This window comes from Danio rerio, chromosome 3 (genome assembly GCF_052040795.2).
Source record: "Danio rerio strain M-AB ecotype USA chromosome 3, GRCz13ab, whole genome shotgun sequence".
Lineage (NCBI taxonomy): Eukaryota > Metazoa > Chordata > Actinopteri > Cypriniformes > Danionidae > Danio > Danio rerio.
This window is the reverse complement of record NC_141023.1, coordinates 58,329,930-58,347,109: the sequence shown is the minus strand read 5'-3', so window position 1 is coordinate 58,347,109 and position 17,180 is coordinate 58,329,930. Positions and strand designations below refer to the sequence as shown.

The following is a 17,180-nucleotide window of genomic DNA, read 5'->3' as shown; positions in this document are numbered from 1 at the left end:
CAAGAAAGAGTTCATCAGACGCTGGATTCGAGCCGAGCTCATGCTCGAACGTATCAATTCATGATCACAAGCGTCTTACGAGCGCGCCACTGAGAGTGTTAAGCGTCATGCAACATTTTACAGATATAAACCACACTATTTCTTTTTTTTTAAATGCACTCAGTGCGATATGTTCAGACCCAACTGTGTTAACCGCATCAGCTAAACTGTCCCACTCTGTTTTTTTCTTTTGTTGTTAATTCCGGAGAACAAACTTGCAAATAACACCGCTTTTCTCCGGTCTACCTCCGAAAGCAGCACCTCCAATTCACATTCTGTTCAAAGTTTCTCTTTTTGCTTGCTTTTGCCTTTGCTTTTTCGTTGGGTTTTGCCATTAGCATAGTCATTAGCATATTCATACGGGGGAGGAGGCAGGGAGGGGTTTTGTGCTCGTGCATGTTGCGCTCAGTTTCACGTTCATTCATATGTACAAAAGAATATGCGTGAGATTCGGCGTACGCAGTGTTTCATACATCTGAAATTTTTTCTGCGTACGCACATTTACAGCTTTGTGCGTACGCAATGTTTTAGTAAGATTTCCACGCAAGTCTTCGTACATGAGGCCCCTGGTGAATCTGCCTTTGACTGACAGGGTCGGAAGAAAAATCTATTTCATGCAGTCTATTGGACCGTGCCTGTGCACAGAGTAATTGTACTGCAAATGGCCCAAGTTCGAATCCCAACTTATACAAATGTTGTGAAATTATGACTTGATGTATTTTAATAATGTTACTTTTTTATGACCAAAGCAAGACATATTTATTCCCAAAGTGTTCATTCGGTTGTCAGATCAATGTTAAAACAAAACATGTTACAAGAACAGAGCATTTAAAAACTAAGCTCTATAGCTGCATCACCCTGGATTCAAACCCATTACTCTCACCGCTTCACCAAACGACTTGAATCCTCAACTCTACAATATGGGGTTTAACACCTCGATTTGCTTAACTGTTTCTTTGCTTAAGCTGTTCCAGAGCATTACATGAAATGACCACTAGGTGACACTGTAGAGAAGAGCTTCGAAACATTTCAAAGCATCGACACAATTCTGTCAAGTGTTTCGTGAAGCCTCGCTTTGCCCACCACTATCAATATCTTACTCTCATGTGTTTCCAAACCCCTCAGACTTTCATTTGTCTTCAGAACACAAATGAAGGTATTTTAGATGAAATCTGAGAGCTTCCTCATCCTCCATAGACCCAAAGTTCCTGACTCATTCAGAAAGACACCAACAGTTATCCTCTAAACAGACCTTTTTCCATTGATCAAATGTATGCTATCCCGTTCAGTCTGATAGAAACATCTATCCAGTGTGATAAACTGATATGCTTACGTTTCAGTCTGACTGGTCCATCAATCTGATTTAAACATTGATTATTAGAGTAATTGTAACAGTGGCTTGTGCTGTTGTCTTTCTTTAGGCTGCTGCATTACTTCAGGGGCCATCATCACCTAGAGGAGATCATGTACAACGAGAACCTGCGCCGCTCACAGCTGAAGACTTTATTTGACAAGTTTCGCAGTGTGTTGGTGATCACCAACCACGAGGACCCCATCATCTCTCTGTTCCAGTCTCCACCAGAGTAAACCAACAGTAAAGTGAGTGTGAGGAGGCTGTCAACTGTCTGATCTTCATCGGTAGCTTAAACTAATTTTGAGCTGTGACCAGTTAATGAACATCTCAGCTTCATAAGAGCCTTATTAATGAGCCTTGCATAATCTACTGTCCATAACTCTTGTTTACCAAAGATTTTCCCTTTAATGTTTTTACCTCATACGTGGTTTATTTTAATAAACGATCCAGGGGTCGTGATGTGCGGTTCATCCTTGGGCAGTCGTTAAATGGATGGTTTAAGTATCCCATCCAAGCATCTCCTGTTTGGAGCTCGTTCCCAAATGTGATAAATCATCTCTTCAAGCGAACAAGACTAAAAACACATGATGCCATGATGTTAATTCCAGACTGAATGCCCCGAGGAATTCAGTGTGGAGAAATGGAGGCCCAGAAGAAGAAGAAGAAGAAAAAAGGAGGCTGTAATAGCCCTGAGGTGCAAATAGGTTTCCAAACATCTGCAAAATCAATGAGCACCAGGAATAACAGGACTATTTAACAAAGCAACATGCTCTTACTGAAATAACAGACATGTTCAGAGCTCAAACTCAATTATTTATGTCATACCAAACCTGTGTGACTTTGCTTTTAGTTATTTTGTACCTCAATACAGTAAAAAGACCACTGAGGACTTTCAAGATCCAATCACCCTGTCCATTCACCCATTCATTTATTGTTAATTTATAATTCTTAAAAATAATTGTTCAATAAAAGATTAATAATCATTTTAGATGTTCATTCATTCATTTTCTTGTCAGCTTAGTCCCTTTATTAATCTGGGGTCGCCACAGCGGAATGAACCGCCAACTTATCCAGCAAGTTTTTATGCAGCGGATGCCCTTCCAGCCGCAACCCATCTCTGGGAAACATCCATACACACATTCACACACACTCATACACTACGGACAATTTAGCCTACCCAATTCACCTGTACCGCATGTCTTTGGACTGTGGGGGAAACCGGAGCACCCGGAGAAAACCCACATGAATGCAGGGAGAACATGCAAACTCCACACAGAGACGCCAACTGAGCTGAGGTTGGACCCAGCGACCTTCTTGCTGTGAGGCGACACCACTACCTACTGCGCCACTGCCTCGCCCCCTTTAGATGTTTTATTCACATTTTTTTATGTAGGTTTTAAGTTGTTAAAGGCAATCTCATGATTCATTCAGTTTGTTGAGACAATAGATAACCAGTAATAACACTGTAATACATATATTATTACTTTGATTAGAAGTAAGTTACACACAGGCAGATTTGTTTTGTTTAACCTCAATGTATAATCAGGCACCACAAGTATTAACTTTTATTTTGAATCTATTTGTCTTTTTTTATGACTCCAAATGTGCTATTTGCCATTAGCTTGCCATTTTGAATCACCAAGCACCATGGTTTCAGCTAAAACATTTCCTTTAAAGTTGTACTAAAGGAAGTGTTACCTGCAACTTGAATTTCTTGCGAGTTAATAAATTATCACCAATTTCTTTTATTTTTAGGCGAACTAAAAACTTTGTGGTTTTAGTAGACACAGATATTATTATTATATTATTATAATAACAAGAAACCTCAAGCGTGTCAATTTATAAATAGTTTACCTAACAAAGTAATTTTACTGACCCTGAAAATGTTAAGTATTGTAAAGACTGTATTAAACTTTTGCAAAATTCTTTTGTGCTGTTGTTTTAAATAAAATAATATCATGTTTTTATTATTATTATTTCTGTTTGAGACTTTTGTTTCTCCTAAAAAGTTTTTATGATATTAAAATGTTGTTAGACCTTCTGGTTTTACCCAAGGAAACAAATACTGACCTCAAAGTAATTTTGACTGAGTATTAAAAAGAGCAGCTTGGACATTCTTCTAAATGTCTCATTTAGTTTTATGGTTTTGAAATGACACAATAGTGAGTTAAAAGCTTAATTGAAGAACACCAGGATGATCTTTCAGCAGACTGTCCGCTCTGTGTCAGATTGCGAGTTTATCCACCGCTCTGCATCTTTGTTCAACACACGGGTGTCCCCTCAGTGGTTTGGTTGCCTATTCTCCATGAGACTCAACTCCAAGCCGTGATGACGTCAGCTCTAATGATGGTCTCTTTTTCTGGGTCCAGCCACATGTTGGCATCAGTTGCCAGATCCCTGCGGTCAAAGCAGCGCTGTAAATCCAGAGCTTGGCATAACTTGAACGGGCCATTGCAGAACTCTCTGTCCTTAGAGCTTTTAGCTCCAGGCTTGCGTTTGAAATAAAGTAATATCATGTACTTATTATTATTCCTATTTGAGACTTTTGTTTTCTCCTAAAACGTAATCATTAAAATGTTATTACACCTTCTGATTTTAACCCAGGAAACAAATACTGACCGCAAAATTTTGATAAAGACTTAGTAATATAGAAATGAGCCGCTTAGACATTCTTCTTAACATCTCATTTTGTGTTCTACAGGTTTGGAATGACACAATAGTGAGTTAAAAGCTTAATTTAAGAACAAACACCAGGATGACCTTTTTAGCAGGAAGTGTGTGTGTGTTTTGTTCAACACACTCACACACGGGTGTCCTCTAACTCAACTCCAAGCTGTGGCGCCATCACCAACGTTGGTCTCTTTCTGGGTCCATCTTCAGCCACACCTCAGCATCGGTTGCCAGATCCCTGTGGTTAAAGCAGTGCTGTATATCCAGAGCTTGGTATAACTTCGATGGGCCATTGCAGAGCTCTCTATCCTTAAGGCTTTTGGCTCCAGGCTTGTGTTTTACATCAAATAATTTCATGAATTTATTATTTCTGTTCAAGACTTTTGTTTCCCTGAAAAAGTTATGTCATTAAAATGTTATTACACCTTCTGATTTCTACCCAGGAAACAAATACTGACCTCAAAATTTTTGTAAAGACTTAGTAATATAGAAATGAGCTGCTGAGACATTCTTCTAAATGTCTCATTTTGTTTTATGGGATTGAAATGACACAAAAGTGAGTTAAAGCTTAATTTAAGAACAAACAAACACCAGGATGACCTTTCAGCAGACTGTCCGCTCTGTGTCAGATTGCGAGTCCATTCGCCGCTCTGCATCTTTGTTCAACACGCTCACACACGGGTGTCCCCTCAGGTAGAAGCGCAGCGGTTTGGTTGCCCATTCTCCGTGAGAGTCAACTCCAATCCGTGGCGCCATCACCACTTCTCCAGCATCAACGATGGCCTCTTTTTCTGGGTCCATCTCCAGCCACACCTCAACATCGGTTGCCAGATCCCTGCGGTCGAAAGAGCGCTGTATATCCAGAGCTTGGCATAACTTGGACGGGCCATTGCAGAGCTCTTTGTCCTTAAGGCTTTTGGCTCCAGGCTTGCGTTTGGCCGCTCGCAGGCCCCTCATGACATCCTGACCACTCAGAGGCTCCAGCGAGCGCAGAAGCACAGCCGCCCCTTCCCCTAAACACACACATAGAGTAAAGCAGTTAGCGAGGCTCCACGCTGTCTCCTTCCTGCTGGCTCCTGCACATGTGCTCCAACCCTTTCTCTAGGTTTATTTAATGCGCCAGTTTGACCTATAATGAGAAGCAGTTGGAAACGGCAGCAAAACAAAACACTTGTTTTCTTGCACAACTGGCGGTGAGGGATCTTGTGGTTGCAGTTTTCCGGCTCCTGCGAAGAATTCTTCTGCTTGTTAATTTGTCTGACGTATGGAATACTGGCTCTGGGTCCAAGCTTCTAGTGACAATTTTGAACAAGGAGACCCATTTTAGTTTTCAAAGTGGTAGTTCACCCAAATATGTCATTATTTACTCACTCTTGACTCTCGTGAAGATATTTTGAAGAATGATGGAAACCGGTAGGCATTGACATACATAGTAGCAAAAACAAATACTGTGGTGGTCAATGGCTATCACAACATTCAACAAAATATCTTCTTTTGTGTTTTTGACAGAATAAATAAACTCAAACTGGTTTGGAACAGGCGACGCAGTGGCGCAGTAGGTAGTGCTGTCGCCTCACAGCAAGAAGGTCGCTGGTTCGAGTCTTGTCAGTTGGTGTTTCTGTGTGGAATTTTTGCCAGTGATGGGTTGTGGCTGGAAGGGCATCCGCAGCATAAAAACGTGCTGGATAAGTTGGCGGTTCATTCTGCTGTGGTGACCCTGGATTAACAAAGGGACTAAGCCGAAAAGAAAATGTATGAATGAATGGTTTGGAACAAGTCAAGGGTCAAGTCAAACTTTATTTTTAGAGCACTTTTAGAAGTGAGCCAAAGTGCTGTACAGAAAATATACAACAAAACAAATACAATAGTACATAAAATAGAAGATAAGCACATAAATTAAGATAACCAGGTATTAGGATCAGGGGTCTGTTCTTCGTACGTGGATTTCTCAGTTAGCAGGATTTAGTTATTGACGATTTGACACGATCCAGGATCGTTTCGTTCTTCAAAAATCATCCAAGACTTGTTGTCATAGCAACAGTTCTGCTAGCTCAAATCTGCTCGGAAACAGGTTCAATTTATATAAACAGAATTAGATCGGGTCAGTTAAAGCAAAGATAATACAGAAAGTATGTACAGAATTCTGATATTTTCTTACAGTAGTAGTTATATTCACGTGAATATAGTAAATATATATATTTTAAACTATATATAAAGTAAAAAAAAATATATATATCAATAAAACTTATGCAATCTGCACTCCGAAATAAAAGTACAAAGACTGTCTCATGGTGGTTTAAATAGAAAAAATTATTGATTTTAACTTTTTTGATACAAACGCATACAATATTTTTAGTACAATTTGTGTATGATAATTTCCACTATAATCAACTTTTTTTTTTTCTTTAAGGAATACTTCATTTGTGCAGTCATAAACATGTTTTGACAGTTAATACGACTGATTTGATGCTTCACAAAAGTTGCAGACACCTTTACCAACAAAAAAGGCTTTTGTAATGTTAAATTAATTTAAACGTCCATTTATTCTTTACACCAATTAAGAAACCGGCCTTTTATAATACTACTATGGCTATTATAATAAAGAAAATCCGTTCTAAATGTAAAACTAAATAAATTGCTAAATGCTCTTGACACATGAAAGTGTAAAGCCTGCAGCCCACTATACATGTGAAAAGTTTTCGCATATTCAATTAACAAACCATTTCCTATGAATTTTATGTAATTTTGCTCTCATGGATAATTGAATATTAATCAGATGATGTCATTACGCTGCTGTGCCGTCAGCCAATCGTTGCATTTCTGATCATGATTTCGAGAATCGATTGATTTCTCCTTCACAACACACACAGCGATATCAGATCAGTTTATCCAAACATTTTTAATCTGATTCACGAACTTGTTTGAAAAAACAAATTAGCCAGAGATCAGTGATCTAGATTAAAAGATCCAGGATCTGCCAAATCATCTTAGATCATAACGTGGGGATATATGGTCATATTTAGGTATGGGAGGATAACCATTTTCAAGGTATACTGCGATTTGGAAAAGTCAATGTAATAAAACCGCCAAAATTTTCTGTAATACCCTTCCTAAGATATGTGTAAAAATTTTTATTTACATTTTGTTTTAAGTTTTTTAGGACAACAGTATCTCCAGCAGAAAAGATATCCAAAGAGGGCATTTTAAATAATAAAAAAATCTGTGTTTTTGAAACATGAAAACAGCTGAATTTTTTATTATCATTCATTTATCATTTTTTATAATTATTTAGCCTCAAAAAATATTTTAAAAGTTTCTCAAAATAAAATGCATTGTGTTCAAAGGGGGAAAGTTTTTTTTTTTTTTTTAACCAGACATTTAAAAAGAAAATATTTTAGAGCAGTAATTAAAGTATTGTAAAACCATGAAATCGTGATATTTTAAACCGGCCCATGCCTAGTCATATTTGCAAATACCAGATAACAGGCGTGCTGCAGCATTTTATCCATTTGCAAACAGGCAATAGCTGACCTGCTGCTCCCCATATACAGTGCATTACAGTAATCTAAGCGAGTGGTTATGAAAGCATGGATTACTGTCTAAAACTGATTTGGTGTATATTGCTTTATTTTTGCAAGTTGTCTTAATTGAAAAAAAGCTAGCTTTAACTACCGCTTTAATCTGACTGTCAAATTTAAAATCTGATTGTCAAATTTCACTGTGCGCTGACTGTAAGCTTAATATTAGGGATGTCCAGATCAGTTTTTTTGCCCTCGAGACTTGATTTTGAGTATCTACCGATACCGAATCCTCATTCGATACTTCTATAACACATTAAAAAAGAAGAGCAAAGAAACAGATTCAGGATGTTCCTTATTTTTTATTTATTTACCTTATTTTAACATTCAACTGCTCTGTTAACCAGCAAAGCACTTCTGTGAGGAAGCTTGAACAATCAAAGAAATAACATCAATTCTTCACTTTTAGACTTTAGAGTAACAGTAAATATAAAAAAATTCATTTATTCATTTTCTTGTCGGCTTAGTCCCTTTATTAATCTGGAGTCGCCACAGCGGAATGAACCGCCAATTTATCCATCAAGTTTTTACGCAGCGTATGCCCTTCCAGCCGCAACCTATCTCTGGGAAACCTTCACACTCACATTCACACACACACTCATACACTACGGACAATTTAGTCTACCCAATTCACCTGTACCGCATGTCTTTGGACTGTGGGGGAAACCAGAGCACCCGGAGGAAACCCACGTGAAGGCAGGGAAAACATGCAAACTCCACACAGAAACGCCAACTGAGCCGAGGTTCGAACCAGCGACTCAGCGACCTTCTTGCTGTGAGGCGACACCACTACCTACTGCGCCACTGCACTGTTTTGTGGTCCAGGGCCACATTTGTTTTCCAGTTCTGCCATCTAAAGCTGCACCAGAAACTGATATGTGCTGTCAGACTTGTTACATACATGAGGTGAATTACCTTGGCTGGAGACGTTCATGCAGAGGTAGATGCCGTAGATGGGATAGACATAGATAGTACCGGGTTTCATGAACATTGCCGTGTTCCTCTCGGTGCGCTTTCCTCCTGCCGAATGGGAGGCCTTATCTTCGCCACCCAAATATGCTTCGGTTTCCACAATCTTTCCTCTGAGCTCAGTGCCATCAGTTAGTTTCCTCACCAACACCTAAACCACACACACACATACATGCACACAAAAAGAATGAATGTATCTGTACAGTAATCTCACCCCCAGCAGGGGGCGCAAATAAGCCAAAGAATTACATCTACTGACAGACATTAGATTGCACATGCTAGTAGTTTAGTGGTGCTTTTAAATAGTACCTCATTCCTTATAACAGTGCCTAAATCCTACTATCCTACTACCCCCCCAAATAGATGAAAATGACTTACCTGAGCATTTCTAAGGACTTTATTGAAAAGTTTTGCATACCTTACTTTAGAAACAAATACATTGTGGGTTTATTAATACTATTTCTCTTTGACTTTGCCACTTAACATTTGAACATGCTGAACTGAATTCAAGCTTGAATGAACAAGATGGTGGAGCTAATAAATTTAAGAAGCAATTACCGATCTCTCATTAAAAGAATCTTACAGTAACCCTCAGGTCTGTGCTCGTTCATTGCAGGTTTGTTTTGGTTCACGTATTCTATATAAGGTTGCTAAAAAGGCGCTAAAAGAAGCTCCGGTCAGTTTTGCAGTTTGGTGAAGCAAACATGATGATGTTTAAGTGCTGCAGAGTGTGAAAGCCACAACAGTCACCTTCTATGGCAAGCCCATTTCACATTCAGTTATTTCACATTCAGCCATTCACAGGATTTGAGTTCTTCATATTATTAATGACTTAATGTTGACCGGTTGAAAAGCTAATTCTTCATACTGTATGTATGTATTTCTGACTTCTATTAGTAATTAGTCATTTCAGGTATTTGAAGTGCATTTTTTACTTGAAAAATTCACATTTAGGTTATGAGAAATGAAGTTAGTTGCAATATTATACCAACATCAAAAATGATTACTAATAGCAGTTCAACTGTTGATGTCAAGAATAGACAAAGGCGCTAGTGTGATATACAGTTGCAATCAGATTTATTAAACCCCCTGAATTCTTAGCCCCATTTGTTTTTATTCCCAATTTCTGTTCAACAGAGAGAATATTTTTTCAACACATTTATAAACAATAGTTTTAATAGCTCATTTCTAATAACTCATTTATTTTATCTTTGCCATGATGACAGTAAAAAAATTTGACTAGACTAGCTAATACTTTTGACCCTAAAATGGTTTTTAAAAAATTAAAAACTGTTTTTATTCGAGCCGAAATAAAACAAATGAGACTTTCTCCAGAAGGAAAAACATTATTAGACATTCTGTGAACATTTCCTTGCTCTGTCAAACATCATTTGGGAAATATTTTAAAAAGAAAAAAAATTCAAAGGGAGGCTATATAAAAACTTGCATTTTAACTAGTGAAAACAGAACTGTTGATATTCAAGAGTTCAGCAAAACTGAAAATCTGTGATCATTTACTCACCCTGTACATGTCATAAATGTGTCTGAGTGTTTCTTCTGTTAAACAAATTATTATTATTAATATTATTATATAGAAAAATAGTGAAAAACCATTGAATTCCATAGTATTTGTTTTTCCAACAATTGAAGTCAAGGGTTAAAGATTTCTAACAATTTAATTTTCAAAATAATTTCTTTTGGGTTCAACAGAAAAAGTAAAGGCATGAAACAGGCCTTCATGATTAATCTAAAAAAAAAATTGCGATCTTGATTCGAGCCCCCACACAATCTTAACCCAGCATTTCTATGATTCAGCCAATTATATTTTCAAGGTCAGAAGAGAAGCGTAAAGGCGGATGCACAAGTCTTCTCATTGTTTTACATACGTTGCTCAGCAATGTGGACACCTCCAAATGGCATTGAATGAGTCACATACTGTATTTATAATGTATAATTCACCCCAAAATGTCATCACACATGAGCTGACCGTGATCTGTGCATTTAGCAGAGAGGATGCGCGTGCTCGCATCTACTTCGGTGAACAGAACCTGCGAAGGCTTTGAATAACAGGTAATAAAGTTGTAAATAATGTTCAGTTGTGTGCACCAAGTGATCGTTTGGGAGCCGTGTGGGAAGTATGATCTGCATATATGTTTTTGTTTTTCTCAAAGTGATGGCAGCCATGACATGAGGAGCACTCAGTAGTGTATTATTACTATACTCACTATAGTATTATTATTGTTATTTTACCATAAGTTTGAGAAATAACAATAATAATTCGCCTGCTGGTGAAATCATGATTCTCAGTCAGAATTGTACAGCCCTAGTTTGAAACCACTTGAGGGTGAAATGATGTTTACCATCAAGGACAACTCAAACACGTATACTTATAGTGTCTTATATGCTATAAAATTGCAGGTTAACTATAGTAACTTATATATAATTGTAATGCAGTAATGTGCACCAATTATTGTAAAAAGCGCTATACAAATACTCTTGAATTGAATGAATTTATTGTGAGTAAATGGTGGGTACATTTTCATTTTTTGGTGAACTATCCCTTTAAGAACTCGTATCCTGCATCCTGTGAATTAAAAGTTCAACTTGCCATACAACATTTAATAATAAAAAAACATTTCTTCATATAAAAAGAAGGAAGTTTTTAGAAACAAAATGAAACTGTAAATATAAAAGATTGGTGATAAATTTAGAAATGGCTTGCCATACACCTTATTCTCGCCAGCTGCATGTTGTCAAGCTAAACTGTGCTCGGTCATGCTAAGCAAACTATCAATGCTCACACCGGATGCCCTTAAACGTGCATCTCATTAAACACTTTATATTTACACCACAGCACACTAGAAACTAACAAGACGATGCTTTCTTTGTGCTGGCTATAACTGAACCCGAAACGGAAACTCTCACAGAGCAGTGTGGCTAATTCTGTGGGATTTCTGCAGCCTTCGTTCCATTTTAAACCTCATTAAAATGCAAATTAGGCCCCTGTGTGTCCGTTCAGGTCTATTCTGTGCCCTGGACTAAAAGACTTATTTCCTTCCTTTAACTCTGTCTTTCAAACAAGTTCACGCTCATAAGGGAGAGCCATTTACAACTTTACATCTTCACATTTACACTTAAATCTGTCACTTTACTAGGCTCTCGCGCAACTTTGTGGCTTTGCAGAAACATTTTCTTCTATGGAGTCAGAAATGAGTTTCTGGCCAAGGAGTAGTGACTGTTGCTTGGGCTGTTACTCATTTCTGGGCGTCAATTCATGATTTCAACACAGTTCCTGTTAGTGTTTTTAGGCTTGGGGGTGTTTTCAGTCTGGTTTGACAGGAGAAGGATTACACTTTTAAGCCTTTCTTTCAGAAAATATCATATGATTTTGGGGGAAAAACTAATAATAATAAAAATATATGTATACCTTTTTAGTGTATATACCTTTTTAATGTGTGTCTTATATGTGTGTGTGTGTGTGTGTGTGTGTATGTATATATATATATATATATATATATATATATATATATATATATATATATATATATATATACAGTATATGTGAATATAATATAATTTATATGGTGTATATACAGCTGAAGTCAAAATTATTAGCCCTCCTGTGAATGATGGTTAAGACCTAGCAGCCACGCCCTTAGTTATGCAGACTCAATGAATTGCAGTTTCAGTTACTTCCGTATTGGCTTCACAAGAGAGAGAGAGAGGGAGGTTGCCACTTGGTTTTAACACATTTTAATCTGTTTTTATTTACTTTTATTATTTGTTTTTATTTTCTTTTACTTGTCTCTTTTGTTCCTGTTTGTGTAAAGCACTTTGAATTACCACTGTGTATAAAATGTGTTATATAAATAAACTTGCCTTGACTTACAGTATTTCTCATAATATCATTTCTTCTGGAGAAAGTCTTATTTGTTTTATCTTGGCTAGAATAAAAGCAGGTTTAATGTTTAAAATAAATTTTAGGGTCAATATTATTAGCCCTCTTAAGCCATATATATTTTTTAAATTGCCTAAAGAACAAACCACTGGTATGCAATGACTTGCCTAATTACCCTAACCTGCCTAGTTAACCTAATTAACCTAGTTAAGCCTTTAAAGAGCCCCTATTATAGGTTTTTGAAAATTACCTTCCATGTAGTGTGTAACACAGCTCTAAGTGAAGTGAAATATCCAGCAAAGGCTTAAATCTGAAAGTGTAAAGTGTATAAAACTAATGATTCAATTATAAAAAAGTCGACTCATAGTGCTTCAAATAAATCATCTTGACACTGGCTGTTTCTCAATATGCGTTCTTCAGCGGTCTTGCGTCCTCGTGTTCTCGTGCAACGTCATCATCAGCTGCCTAAGTTCAGTTCCAATAGACCAATTATCAACCTACGTCACACATGATGTTACACAGGTCCCCGGTTGCAAAAAACAGACAGGCTGCAATGGGAAAGATGTCGTGTTGTGTGGTAGGATGCCGAATTCGAGTCCAAAAATTGAAAACTTAACTTTTACCATACACCACACATTGCTTTAATACCGACTGCAGACGTCTTTGGCTAAATGGGAGCTGAATGAAGTGAGGAGCTAATTAGAAATGCTAGACTCTGCAGTTCTCATGTCATATCAGGTCAGTTCACGCTATGCTGAATCATACTCATTACTCGTTTTTGATTGCAGAAATTATTTCAGCAAAAACAGTTACATATGGTGAATTAAACTGAGGACACTGAATGCTAAGAATGAAAAGTGAAAGTTACTTTTATTAAGGTAAACTTAGTTTTATATTCACACATTCATTAAGTGACAACTTGTGACAAACTTCCTATATTGTTTACCACAGCACTTTGAATATTCGGTCTGAAATAACCTGCAAGTGTGACTTGAAAACAACATTAACACTGTTTATTTGACTGTGAACAATGTTGTACTTCATTAGCTTTTGCTATTATGATTTAGCTATTTAGAGTTTGGAAATAATATTTTTTTATGAAATTATATTATTAAGGAGAAAGTCTGAATGTGCGAATATAAAACCAACTTTACCTTTATGTGTAGGTTCACATACCCTGCTGTACAGGTGTAGTTCGCTGTCAGAATGCAGTCGTTTTGCGTGTTGGTGGTTAATTACCCAGGCCTTGTATAACGTTAGCTCCGTCTTGTTTCCTTGTCTTTGGCTAGGCGGAATCTCTGTGTTTAGCTTTTGAATCTGGTCATCATGGAGCATTATTTATTGCACATGACCTCAAAGAACAACATTGTTGGCATCCAAAGACTTGTAGACCTTTGACTTCTCTTTTGTAAAATCACTTGGAGCTTCATTGAGTTTGTATATTTCGGGCTGAATGCTTGGTCATTTCGTCTTATCCAATATCCATCAACGTTAATTTTGCTGAATCACTGTGCTTGTCACTGGGTGACGAGCTGTTATAATATGCTGTAAGCATTATGTAAATAATATATATAATATGTTAAGTAATATATCTTATTTCTAAGACAACAACAAACTGCACCGCATCTGATGCCATTCCCTCGTTGTAAATGCTAGGGCTCCCGGTTGCTTTCTGCCACCTCCCTGCGCGCGCATCCTGAATGTTTACAAACATGGTAATTGGTCTATACTCAAGACTGCAAGTACGGAGGACGCGTGAAACTTCCCGGATGTGATCTTGATATCGAGGACGCACTGATGCAGACTTGAGCACCAAACCCGCTCTGGAAGTCCTAGAAGTCATTGCGACTGGAGGTGGGAAGCGCAGCATTTTATTTAGATTTATTATTAAAGTTCAGAGATATCACTTGTTTACCCTAGGAGTTTCCCTAAATGAAACGGTCAAAGTAAACATCAACATGAATATCTTAATAAAGGAATAAACACATTAAGGGTGTTTGTTTGCTGAAATTCGTATTAAAATCTGTTTTATTCATATTCTGCAGAGTATATTTATAATGTTTTTATGCAAAGTATATATTTTGAAGAGGGGGAAAACAATAAATTGTTGTATGAGTGCCGTAATGTTTAAATAATTTCCATTTAAAACACGTGAAGGTCACGTGACCATCAGGAAGAACGCAGCATCCCATTTCTCAAAGGATGCGTTCTCTGCCCTCGCGGTCTCCTGAGTTCGTTCTTCCGAGGACACCTGGCAAGACCAGTCTCCACAAGAACGCAAGTCTGTTTTCTGCGTTCTTGGAATTGAGAAACAGCCAATGTGTCTTAAGCCGTTTTGGGGTGATGTCGATACGAAAGCCCCGCCCAATTGTTGCGCATGCACACCCAGGAAAATTTTAACCTGTGGCCCTGCCCACAAACAGACAAACACTGTAGCAGATCCCGGTTAAATCAAGTCATGAAGACACTGTGCTCAGCTGGATATTACTGTAAGTGAGAGGGGAAAGTTAGTGTTGTTTTACCCAAAGATGAAACTGTGAAACTGTGTCATCGTTTCAGGCTAGTGGTGGTGGTGTAATGGTGTTTTCTTACAATATTGACCATCGTGTCAATATGCACCAAAATTTCTAAGGAATATTAAAACCTTGTTGAATCCTTGACACAAAGGATTAAGTCAGTTCTGAAGGCAAAAGGGGGTCTAACCCAGCAATAGTAAGGTGTACCTAATAAAGTGGCCGGTAAATGTAGCCTATTCTTACATAAATGTAACGTGGTTTTACTACAAATTAAATAAATCCATGTAAAAATAAACCAAGTAAACCACAAATCCATCCTAGTTTTGCTACACTTTAACCAAACTGGTATGTGTAGTAAATGTGTGGTTATACTAAAGGGTAAACACTATAGGAATACAACATGGTTAACGTTACAATCATTTAACTATGCTTTGGTTCATTTTCATAAGTCAATGAAATGATTTTCTAAAATTAAGTTAATCATATTACCTTGCCGAGAAAAGCCTTGGCCAGCTCGACGCAGGGCTGATTGAAAAAGCTGTACGTCAGTCTGGGAGAGTGTCTCATCGAGAAATAAGGGCTGAGATGATGATGAAGAGGATCATTATGGCCCACAGTGTTCATGTCAGACTGACAATGCGCGAGTCTCTTGGCAGCTTCACATTCAGTCTTATCAGAATCTGACTCAGGTAATGAAGGTTTATTTCTCTTCCGTGTTGTCATTATAAATGAACGCTCTACAGTATATTTTGCCATACGCTATACTTTCAATCTGCTCGTGTAATTTACAGTGTAAGATGTTTTAAACAGTAGATAAAACCTATTTAAAGAGCACGACTTAATATAAGACTGTTTGATTAGGTCTATGTGTCATGTTGCTCAATATTTAGCAAAATGCTACATCATGTGTAGTTTATGACTAAGAAAAAAACTTAAAAGCTTGTTGCACTGCTGTCTCTTGTGTTTAGAGGCTGTGTGGTGATGAATAACGAGTCGCAGCAGCTTTAATCAATCCATTCACTTTCGGTAACGCGGGTTTGTTTACGTTTAGCAAACGCAAGGCACTCTGGGACACGCTCTTAAAGGGCCAGTGGCGCGTGTGTCAGATGGAGTTTTAGGAGAATTAAGTTATCCTTTACTACAAACATTTTTGAGTTTCTTTCTTTTCATTCATTAATTTTCCTTCGGCTTAGTCCCTTTATTCATCTGGGGTAACCACAGCTGAATGAACTGCCAACTTATTCAGCACATGTTTTACACATCAGATGCCTTTCCAGCTGCAACCCAGTACTGGGAAACACCCATACACACTCATTCACACACAGATACTATGGCAAATTTAGTTTATTTAGTCATTTCCGTTCAACTATAAAATAAAGTCAAAGTTTATTAGTTGCTTGTGTTTTTACGGCCTGTGCTAACATTTTAAGCGAGTTTACAGCATTTGAGCACATTATTTCGATTATAGCTTTAACAAAGATTAATTTTATGTAATTATTTACACAATGAAGAATGTACTGTACAGCTTTAATGTACGTTTTATTTCTGTACTGTATACTGTATACCAGAGCGGTCTGGCTGCAGACATGGTGCAGTGCAATCTGAGCTGCATCCAATGCTTTTTAATGCGCTCACCTAACCCCACCCCTAACCCTACCCGTCACAGTGATGTCGCTCACTCCGTTGAGTGCATTGGGTCTGACATTGCATCGCTGAGTGATGCAATCTCAGCTTGCATCATAAAGGCTGCATCCAGATACTATTTATTAATTCCTCCTCTTATGTTTTGCACTATTTATCTCTGCTTGTAATTTGTTCATTATATTGGATCCACACCCTACAAAAACATCCAAATCAATATTTAGGATATCAATATTTATCAATATTAATCAATATTTTATTATTAATAAACGGGTCATTGTCATTATAAAGTGCCTTTGATGTCCCACAAGATTGAACCAGTCCTACATGAACATAACGAGGAATAAGGAAATTGTGATGTTTTGATATAACTGGTTAAACCTTTACACACATGCAGGTAGAATGATCAGTGTTTTGAAGTATGTTTTTGTCAATTTTTGCCATAGTCTTTCATTGAATGGATGTGATTTTGCCATGTCTCGCACACTGCTCAGCCAAATTCAGTGAGTGTAAAA

The 17,180-nt window shown here is 37.5% G+C and overlaps 2 protein-coding genes and 1 long non-coding RNA gene across 19 annotated transcripts in view; 2 read left to right on the top strand and 1 right to left on the bottom strand.

Moving 5' to 3' along the window:
* nprl3 (NPR3-like, GATOR1 complex subunit) overlaps positions 1-5,940 on the top strand; it is a 38,205-nt gene extending 32,265 nt beyond the window's left edge. For 8 of the 16 annotated variants that reach the window (XM_087243042.1, XM_087243038.1, XM_087243036.1 and 5 more), the window contains one exon: positions 1,461-2,376. In XM_087243042.1, coding sequence (XP_087099168.1) covers positions 1,461-1,626 — 166 coding nt within the window. In that variant the 3' untranslated portion in view covers positions 1,627-2,376. Of the gene's footprint in view, positions 1-1,460; positions 2,380-4,094 lie in introns of those variants that run through there. The other 8 variants (XM_087243040.1, XM_087243037.1, XM_087243035.1 and 5 more) reach the window with 3 other exon arrangements.
* On the bottom strand, positions 4,572-16,060 carry mpg (N-methylpurine DNA glycosylase). Its single transcript, NM_001082850.2, has 3 exons — positions 15,514-16,060; positions 8,557-8,761; positions 4,572-5,076 (listed from the first exon to the last, which is right to left on the bottom strand). The coding sequence occupies exons 1-3, from the start codon at positions 15,745-15,747 to the stop codon at positions 4,667-4,669; spliced, it is 849 nt and encodes a 282-aa protein (NP_001076319.2). The 5' UTR covers positions 15,748-16,060; the 3' UTR covers positions 4,572-4,666.
* Positions 15,532-17,180, top strand: part of LOC147846084 (uncharacterized) — a 24,251-nt gene continuing 22,602 nt past the window's right edge. Inside the window, exon 1 of one of the 2 annotated variants that reach the window (XR_015481338.1) lies at positions 15,532-15,713. This is a non-coding gene — a long non-coding RNA (uncharacterized LOC147846084). The remainder of the gene's footprint in view (positions 15,714-17,180) is intronic. The other variant, XR_015481337.1, reaches the window with a different exon arrangement.

Bases quoted from the DNA above. Each gene is read 5' to 3' on its own strand.
- mpg (NM_001082850.2), bottom strand. From the start codon at position 15,747: ATGACAACACGGAAGAGAAATAAACCTTCATTACCTGAGTCAGATTCT. The intron at 8,762-15,513 runs GTAATATGATTA...TGTGTGGTTTAG, and splicing joins CCAAGGCTTTTCTCGGCAAG to GTGTTGGTGAGGAAACTAAC. The intron at 5,077-8,556 runs GTAATTCACCTC...GTGTGTGTTTAG, and splicing joins CATGAACGTCTCCAGCCAAG to GGGAAGGGGCGGCTGTGCTT.